Raw genomic sequence first — 9,395 nt, 5'->3', positions numbered from 1 at the left:
TCAAATATATAAAGAAATAAATAAGAGCTCACTGAGCTGGATAGTGCATCTTTTTAAAGCTGTTCTGTTCTCTATCAAGAACCACAGAGTGCTCCCTTCCTACAAACAGCATACTCAGAAAAAAATTAATTTATTCCATATTTATAGAACAATACACTGCTTGTTTTAAACGTCCTTATGCTTAGAAGAAGAACATGGAGTTTAATCCATACTCTGCAGCAAGTTTTGAAGTGGTGGCAGGGGGAGAGCAAATTCCCAGTATGGGAACATGCTTCTTTGCTCGGCGCTGTCCTTCAAAGGTCAAATATAAGAGTTGGTGTCCTGGTGTTTCTGTTTCTTGCCACATTTACCAAAATGACTGAAGAAACAAGGGGAGAAGGGTATAAGGGTGAAAGAAACAGGAAAAGATGTAGTCCAAGTTGTAGTCCAAGCTGCAGTACTGAAACATTCACTTTCTGTATAGAAAATTTCCTCTTTCTTTAGTTTGTACATTGAAGCAGGCAAAAGTTGTTAATGTGATATCCAAAGCCACTGCTTGAAACGTTAATGTATAGCGCTAGCTCCTCAAGAAATTTAGCCAAGGTGTAAACGTTCCCTGCACGCCTGCAGCACAGTGAAGTGTCTGGCTTGCCATGTGCCAGGAGTGGGAAAGCTGTGCCTACAACTCTTCAGCTATAACTTCATCTTGTACGTGACTTCTCAATGACTTCACAAATTGTGGAAATGCTCCCATGATCAAGGGCCCTTCTTCACAGGATGCTTTGATTGAGGTAATGGCTGGTTTTCTTGAGCAGAGAGTTGCAGGCTATACTTTGCAGTCTCTCTCTTGCACACTATTACCTTCTGCTTCTAGAGGTGCACAAGACAACTTTGTGTGTCTGTGAGAAAAATACAGATTCTATCCCCATTCCTTTTTTTTTAACAACCTGCCTTAGTGGTACTGAAAAGTTCACGTTTCTATTGAAGAAAATACCACTTGCTCATAACATCAACGTGACTAGGGAATTTACTTTGACACTTGGCAAACATCAATAATTTGTGACAGCTGATAAGGTTAGAGGAGAACACCCTCAGGAAACCTCACCCAAGTAAAAGTAATAAAATACATATCATACCTTGAAAGCTGCTCCACATCCTCCACCGTCTCTGGTAAGGAGATTCCCTTTGTCTCTGGTAAAAGCAATACTAGGAGGCCGCAGACAACTGCGAGAATACCTGCAATGGACATTGAAGAAACACAAAAGCAATAAGAAAATTGTTACTTTTCTTATTTTCAGGGTTTGTCCACTGAGGAAAGTTTATGCAGATTAAGGTTGGAGTGAGATTTTTAAAGCACAACAGCTATTTCTGATTACCCTACTCTTATCAATCACCTTTATGATACATTAATTTAACCTATTAGAAAAAAACTTGAGGGCTAGGGGTTCATTTGCAGCCTGAATTGACCCAAAAGGGAGATCTTAGAAGTCAAAAACCTGAGATAAGTGAACATGGGCAAGTGCATACTAATTGCACTGGAACCAGGATGGTATTTCTCACATAAGACAAATCTGCCTTTGTTCAAGGGGCTCTATCACGTAGATGCATCTGTGTTTCTTGAGACCATTGAGATTTTCCTGAAATACTCTCTTCTTGTATCCATGGCCAAAGTAGATTATGTGATTCAGAATAAAAATTCATTCTTGGGAAAGAGCATTCAGATACAGAGCCAATCTGAAATAGTTCATCAGGAATGCTTATTTTGGAATAATTTCCTGCATAGATATAATCTAAATAATGTAATAAGTCAAAAATAGAAGGGCTGGAGCAAAAAGTAAAATGTTCCCTCACTGTTGCACAGTCCTCTCTGATCCTCTCTGATTTTGTAGCTGTTTACTCAAGACAGAGGGAATTCATATGTCCTTCAGCAGCAGCAGAATTTCAGAATTAGATAATGTGAGCACCATACTTCTATATATGTCTATTCTTGGAATAATGGTAATCTCTTAAAATGACACTTGTCTTTCCATTTTTATTTTCAGCTAAAGTTGTCATTAACACTAATTTCCCTTCTTATTCTATCCTATCCTATCCCTTTTGCTTTCTTCCCAGTCATACGTATCTCCTGGAAGCCTGGTTTAGCCACAAACTCCCATTTCCTTGTTGGAAATAACTAATTTTTTTTCCACAGAATTACTCTACAGGGCTAATTTTTTTCCCAAAATGCAACTGAGGAAAAGAGTTTGATGGGAATACGAAGTTATGGTTAATACAACATCCATAGTCATAACTGTATAAAAAACCCAAACCAACTATTTTTTAAAGGACATTAACCTCTACTCTTGGGAGACTAAGCTTACTTCTCTGCAATTAGAGAACTTAGCAGCAAGGTTTCTCAGTCTTAAAGCACCTCACATAGTTTCTTTTATGCTCCTTCAGCCAAGTTACCCAAGCAGACCTGAGCTCTTCCATAGCATACCGTGAAATCACCCGCATTTCACCCATTTGCTGTTCAGCCTCTTGCTCTAGGCATGAAGGTTGAGAGGGGCTGGTCTGAGGGGCGGATGAGACCACACACTACACTTTTGCCCCAAAAGAAAAGCTCTGTTAGGAGGAGGATATTTGAACCAAAAGTACACTTTAAATCAAATCTTACTGAAAATAATGAGAGGTAGCTCCAACCAAATGGCTGCTAATCGGAAAAGCAGGAACGGGGCTATGATCCCACCTAGGTCACACAAACTCGAGCACAGGGAAACACCAAAGTTTCTGCAAAAGAAAAATAACGCCAGGTATTTGAGAGGTGCTACCAAACAGATGAACCAGCAGTTTAAGGAGCAGAATGTAGACTTAGCTCCAAAATTATCTCGTCAGTATATGCCATCCACATTGAGCAGTGGCTATTCAGCTACGAAACTCTGGAGAAAACCAAGTTTTACTAAACCGCAGTGAAATAGGCAATTGGGAAAAGCAGAGGGAAAATTTGAAAGATTCTTGGGAGCTTTCGACATACCTCAGCGTCGTAGGGTACAATTCAGTGTTCACAAGATAGACAATTTCAAAAGCCATGGTGATGCCCAGTCTTCCCAGCGTGGCAACCGTCATTTTGAGCCATGGGATATCTGTTCATTCAAAAAGAAACCCGGGTGAAGTGTGCTTTGCTGCACCAGCAGAGCATTTCTGAGAGCCCCAGGCCCTGTCAGCAGAAGCTACGTCACAGAAACACTGGATCAGTGCAAATCAGACTGAAAGGCCACTGCTGTAGATATCGATCTGTACTGGCATTTATTGCTTTCCAGCATCATGTGAGGCTGCTTTGGAGAATCAGAAATCACTTCCAGTCGATTGATTCAAGATGCTGGTAGAGCATAACAGCATGGGTGGGAGAATGAACGTTACAAATTTCCAAGACGATGTCCAAATTGTGCTCTGGAAAGGAGCATTTGTTTGTATAGGGATGTTATGCTGTAAGAAACACCACTGAGTCACCTCCCAAAGCCTTCTGACTACAAAGAAGCTACCTCTAAAGGCACATAGAATCATAGAATCATTTAGGTTGGAAAAGACCTTTAAGATCATCAAGTCCAATCGCAAACCTAACACTGCCAAGTCCACCACTAAACCATGTCCTTAAGTGCCACATCTACATGTCTTTTAAATACCTCCAGGGATGCTCCAGTAAAATGATGCCTAGAGCAGGCCAACTACACTTCATAATTTGTCTAGCCATTGCACATTAGACACATATATCCTAACAATGCTACTACTGGCCATTCTCCCCCTTCTCTTCCCTGGTGCTTGTCTTTGTACCTGGCACAACTGGCCCAGGGGCCTTATGCTGCCCCAGTGGCTCTGCCCCGCTCTCCGGGCTCCGCTCAAGCCCTGGTGCCCAGCCACTGCCCTGTATACGTCAGCGGGGAGCCCTTATACATCAGCAGGAGTGTGCGACGGTCACATCTGCGCCGCAGGGCAGAGCCATCCCATCTCACCGTGTGCAACCCCTCAGCAGTCTGACTGCCCACTCTGGAGACCCAACAGCCTCTGGAGGAGCATCACAAGGAACTCAATAAGCACTTCTGCAATGCTCTTGGGAGAGGATGGTCGCCTGTATGGTCTAACCACGACTGGGCAGACGGGGAGGTGAGTGAAACAGCAAGCCTGAACCTGGCACGAAGGGGAGCTCTGCCACTGGAGAGGGCTCTGGCAGTGATTGTGTTTTCTCAAAACTTCAATAGGAAGAACAAGAAAACATTTCAGTTTGCTCTGAACCAAAAAAATGAGATGCTTGGGGTTATTTCCCTTCCAAAACAACCAAACAAACGCCCAGCAAATTTAATCCCATGTTGCGAGACACTGCCTTTGCCCTGAAAAGTTCTGTTTTCAAACACTTGTAAGAAAAGCAAAGGCTGGAAAGAACAAAACAAATCCACATTGTCTCCCTGGCACCCCTTCAGTCCTCATCCCGAGGTGAGGGTGACGTCCGTGTGCCTCCTCCCTCTGCCAGGGGACTTGAACTGTGTGAGCACCCCAGCGTGACGGAGCTCTCACAAGCTGCCGCTGTAGCTTTTTCCATCCATATAAACAGACCATTCTTGAAAACAGGACGTGGACCTCAGGTGTCCCACCTGTGAGTATCTAACCCCCAGGCTGCCCTGTCCTCACCTGGGCAAGGTCCCCTCAGCACTTCACCACTACTGAGAACAGGCTGGTGGCAGCACCCTGCTGCCCCCCCCGGCCACCGCTTTCTCCCCTCACTCAAGCCATACCAGCCCCACATGATGCTCCTGCTGTAACCCCAGACCTGCTGCACTGTGCTTAGCATATGGTGTGGCCCAAAATACGTGAAAGCGCTAGAGGCAGGTGTCCTGCAGGAGTAATTCCCCAGTGCCACCCTTTGTTTCCTCCTCCTACAACAGCCCTAGCTCCAGGCGATCAACAGTCCCCAGCCCCTGCTGTCCCAGTGGGTGCTCTGTACTTTTTTAACAGGTGGAGAACAATACTGGCAAAGTCAGCAGATGACACGGTAACCAGACCCTCTGCGCCTGAATTGCCATGCCCTGCATCGGGGGAGCTGCCGCAGGAGCACGGGGTGGCTGGCATCTGCTCGACATGTGGCGGCTTTTCTGAGAGGCACACAGCAGTGGGGACCTGGGGAAAATCTGCCAGGACAGCAGAGTTAGTCCTCATGGGCTTCAGTGATCAGACCAATGAATGCAAACAAGTGACGACAATGTGACATCCCAGGGCACGGTCACATAGCCACCAGTGCTGGCACCAGGAACAGGCCGTTGATCTTCCCTCTCCACTTCCTTCTCCCATCGCTTCTGCTTCTGTTAAAGCAGTGAAGCTCCTCAAGCATATGGTATTAATTTTAAGTACTTTTGGAGGAATCCCTTTAAAGGGAGCTTAACTGAGATGGAGGTGAACCAACACACCTCTTTGAAGGATTTCATTTTGCACTCACCACAAACCTGCCTGTTTTCATGGGTACGTCATACTCTTGAAGTGGCTTCTCATGGCTTTTCTCTAGGAAAACGATTGCCCCACAATATAACTTTGGGAACAAAAACCTCTAAGGCTGGCCAGGACTGTCCCTTACTTTGACAGGAACACCCCTGGGGAGGAATAAGCCTCTCTAATGCCCATTCAGCTGCTGGTTCCCAGCCACGCTAAGGCAAAGCATGCTGATGTGGTAACATTCGCTTCAGAGCACCTCCAAATGCTTCCCCGGGGATAAAAAAAATACACACAGGAGGGAAAACAAGTTAAAGAAAAGATAGGAGTGCTGGGAAGCCTGTGCACAATATCAGACCTTTTAGTTGTCCTTGAAACCAGATAAGAATGACTTAATCAAAAGCCATACCTTTCCTCCAACCCCTTAACATTGTCCAAACCCCTGGGAGGGTGAGGGCAGGGCAACAATCTCCATGTTGTCTGCCATAGCCCCTACACTGTGTTGTGGTTTGCATCACTTTATTTGCAAATGAGAAGACCACCAAGCTGCCTCAGCTAAATCAGTGATTTCTTACATCATTAAGTGTCTTCCAAGTCAGGGAATGTATTTGCCCTTTATGTTTGTATACTATTCCCTTGCATCTGCCTTCAAAAAAAGTACAGGGCCTTTATACACATTTTTGCTAAGACTACACCCAGCTGTTGCTCACCACCCATCAAAGATACGACCATTACGTATCCCAGAGCAATCTATAAGCAAACAAGGTATGTTGTTCCACGGCTGCGGTGCTGCTCGCATCACCAGACAATTTTTACTTTTATCTACAGGTTTGTGTGGCCTGCTGTCCTTGCTTAAGAGGTTTCAGGGAGAAGTCATTGACCTCAAGAGCCTGACTTTGGGAAGGGAATTACCTTCTGGCAAGAAGGCAGTAATGAGGCATGCAATTCCTGCCACAATGTTGCTTATTCCAAAGGGAAGGCGCCGGCCAATGCGATCAATTGTCACTAAAATTAGGAGAGCGGCAGGCAGCTCCACAGCTCCTGAGATGAAGAAGTCTAGGTAGAGGTTTCCTCCGACAATTCCTAGGCGCATGACAAGCCCTTGGTAGGTCAGGGCACTTGTGAACCTAAACAGCAAAGGGAAAAAAAAAGTTGCGAGGCAAACAAATGATTACAAGCAGCTGGAAAGACCCTAAAAGTCACAAGGGATTTTTTCGTCAAAATCCCCTGCCCTCGTCACAAGCTGGACTGGCATGGGCACTCACCAGGCATACATCAGGATGAGTGTGTTCCTCCTCATCTGGGGAGTCCTCACCAGGTCGAGAAAGGAGGGGTTGATGACCTCCTCATTGCTAATAGTGATCTGAGGAGAAACATAAGCAGTAGAGTCAGCTGCCAGGGGTCAGGCGGGTGCTGGGGCAGAGTTTCTGTGTAACCACGGTGCTCAGCAATATTGCAGCCCAGCGAGCAAAGGTGCTGATAAGCCAGCTTGTTGCTTTTAGCACTCCAGAGCAGTGTGCAGATACGGGAAATAGCTTATAAGTGGACACAGCTGTGGGCTTTCCTTAATGGTGATTGTGCAAAAATCAGAAAAAAACCCAGTCTTGACTTGAGAGTGGAAAAATTATTTCCTCGTTGTAAACTGAGAGAGGTTGACCTGGAATTTCTTGGAAGGCAATAAGCAGTCATGGTCATGTCAGGGTCACTGGGAGCAGAGCTGCCTTCTCCAGAGGTGACAGAGAGGAGGAGACCATGGGCAAAGCGATGGGCTGTGGGAAGCAGGGAGAGAGGGGCTGAGCAGCCAGCAATGGGCTTGGGAACATGGCTGGTGGCACAGCTGGGCAGCAGGAAGAAAAGAGGAGTGAGAGAAAGAGCAGATCTGTGAAGGCACTTGGGTGCTACAAAATGCTCAGCTGGTGAAATTCAGAGGGTCTTAAAATACACAAGCACTGTGCTGAACATGCCTTTTACCCTGGAAGAAAAAAAATCCTGCAAAGTATGAATTAATGGTCCTCATACTGCCTACAAAATATAGTAAAAAAAGTATAGTAAAAATGTTCACAGCTTCCTCCAATGCAGTCACGACGAGGCACTTGATGAAATCATTAGTTAGAAGGTTTAACAATAACAGAAAAGGGCAGGATTTCACACAGCCTGTGTTTACACGTTGGAGTTCATTGCCATAGGATATTGTGGAGCCAGAATATTAGCAGGGCCAAAAAGGGTTTAGGCACATTGATGGTGGCTGTTTTTAACTGTGGCCAGCAGTTTTTGGCCATGATGTCCAAGCCAGGTGGCAGCCCTTTTGTTCGTGTGTTCATTTGGCAGGTGAGGAAGATGAGGAAGAGAAGGCAGAGATAGTTTTAGGCAGGAACCAACTGTGAGACTGGCAGCCATGGCTGGGATTGCCATCAGCTCTCAAAGCATCTGCGGGAAACATGGGGTTGAACCTGCTGCGCCTTTTTTAGGAGGATTTCGGGCCACCTGGCCGCTTTTACTCAGTTATTGCCCCTGCTCCTGTGAGGAGGCCTAAGAGAGCAAAGAGAGGAGTAAACCCCTCTCTACAACCACAGCACCCGCTGCCCAAGGAAACAATCCCGGACGGTGGGAAGACGTGGGTGAAAGGATTGCGAAGCACGTGGGAACATGCAGATCTGTGATGAGAACACAGGTAAAGCCAAAGGCATTGCCCGAGGGTCTGGTCAGCTCAGCCAGGGCTATGCCCAAACCTTTTGCCCTGTATTTGTTTTTCATATCATAAGGTAGCACAGATGTTTTTCAGTGAGATTTGGCTGGATGTATTTACGCATGACTTTTTCATAACTGAGTGACGCAAAACATTGTAAGTGGACTGAGAAACCTGACATTTGTTTGAACTTCCTTGCTAGTCCCTCTTGCTTTTCTTCTGTAACCAGAGCCAGAAGTTTTTTTCAAAGCACTGCCACTTCTGCTGCATGTCGGAGCCCTTTGTGGGGCAGGCGGAGGTTGCTGGGTTTCTGCTCTGTTCTTGGACTCTCTCATATTATGGTTATAAGGCTGCCATGACTTTGTTTATAAGAGCAGGCTGCGAGCCATCAGTTGTGACTTTGTGCAAATATGGGTTTGGTTTTCCAAAGGACTAAAGATAAATTCAGCATGGCTGCTACTATGTACTTTTATGTCTTAGTAAAGTCATAATAACCCCAAACATGACTGAGCATTTTTTTTATGGATGAAGAAAAAAATCACCGTGGAAAGTCAACTCTGTGGGGAAAAAAATCCTCTTTTTGTTCTTTGAAGTCAAGGAGAGCTTTGCTATTCACATCAGTGCAGTCAGGGATTCAATGACAGGGCCCATGTTTCCAAAGATACACTATCTGAAAACTCTGGAGGAAGTTTTATAACCAACTTCTTCAGCATTTTTATGTCCAACCAAATTACATATCAGTTTTTCTGCAATAATTTTTAAAGATTCCTCATAGCACAGACATATAGTTCTGCACATGCTTAATTCTGCACAGGACAGTGCATCCATGTATGTCTATAACACATATGTATGTAAGGTAATATATACTAGAAATATATATGTCTAGCTATATCTATGTTGTAGAAAAAAATATATATATATAAAGGGAGAGGGTTTTTTGACACACAACTCTCTTAAGAAGCAGCTCTTACTCAGCTGGTTGCAGTCCATTCTGCTTTTGGACAGAGACCAAGAATAAAAAAATTAGCTTGAAGAAAAAAACATGCTAGGATAATTACAAGCAACTGGAAAAAATAATTTATAATTTACAATTAATTTAATGAGTGCTGGACAGAGCTGAACTGTACCAGTGTCGTAACTCACAGCGCAAAAGATGCAAATGTTTGTCTGTTTTCATACAAAGGTAATCTGTGGTTTCTGCATGCCAATGAAAACACAAGGCTGCTACATCCAGAGCCCTGTAAGGGACTTGGCCAATGAAATTGTTACAGATATA

At 44.7% G+C, this 9,395-nt stretch overlaps 1 protein-coding gene across 1 annotated transcript in view; it reads right to left on the bottom strand.

Moving 5' to 3' along the window:
* Positions 1–300: 300 nt before the first annotated feature.
* Positions 301–9,395, bottom strand: part of SLC22A3 (solute carrier family 22 member 3) — a 29,558-nt gene continuing 20,463 nt past the window's right edge. Inside the window, exons 6-11 of the mRNA XM_072857958.1 lie at positions 6,699–6,796; positions 6,346–6,560; positions 2,993–3,101; positions 2,636–2,748; positions 1,116–1,215; positions 301–358 (exon numbers count right to left, since the gene is read on the bottom strand). Coding sequence (XP_072714059.1) covers positions 301–358; positions 1,116–1,215; positions 2,636–2,748; positions 2,993–3,101; positions 6,346–6,560; positions 6,699–6,796 — 693 coding nt within the window. The remainder of the gene's footprint in view (positions 359–1,115; positions 1,216–2,635; positions 2,749–2,992; positions 3,102–6,345; positions 6,561–6,698; positions 6,797–9,395) is intronic.

The sequence above is a fragment of the Ciconia boyciana genome, chromosome 3 (assembly GCF_034638445.1).
Source record: "Ciconia boyciana chromosome 3, ASM3463844v1, whole genome shotgun sequence".
NCBI lineage: Eukaryota > Metazoa > Chordata > Aves > Ciconiiformes > Ciconiidae > Ciconia > Ciconia boyciana.
Note: the sequence above shows the minus strand (reverse complement) of the source record. Positions and strands in the feature narration are given on the sequence as shown.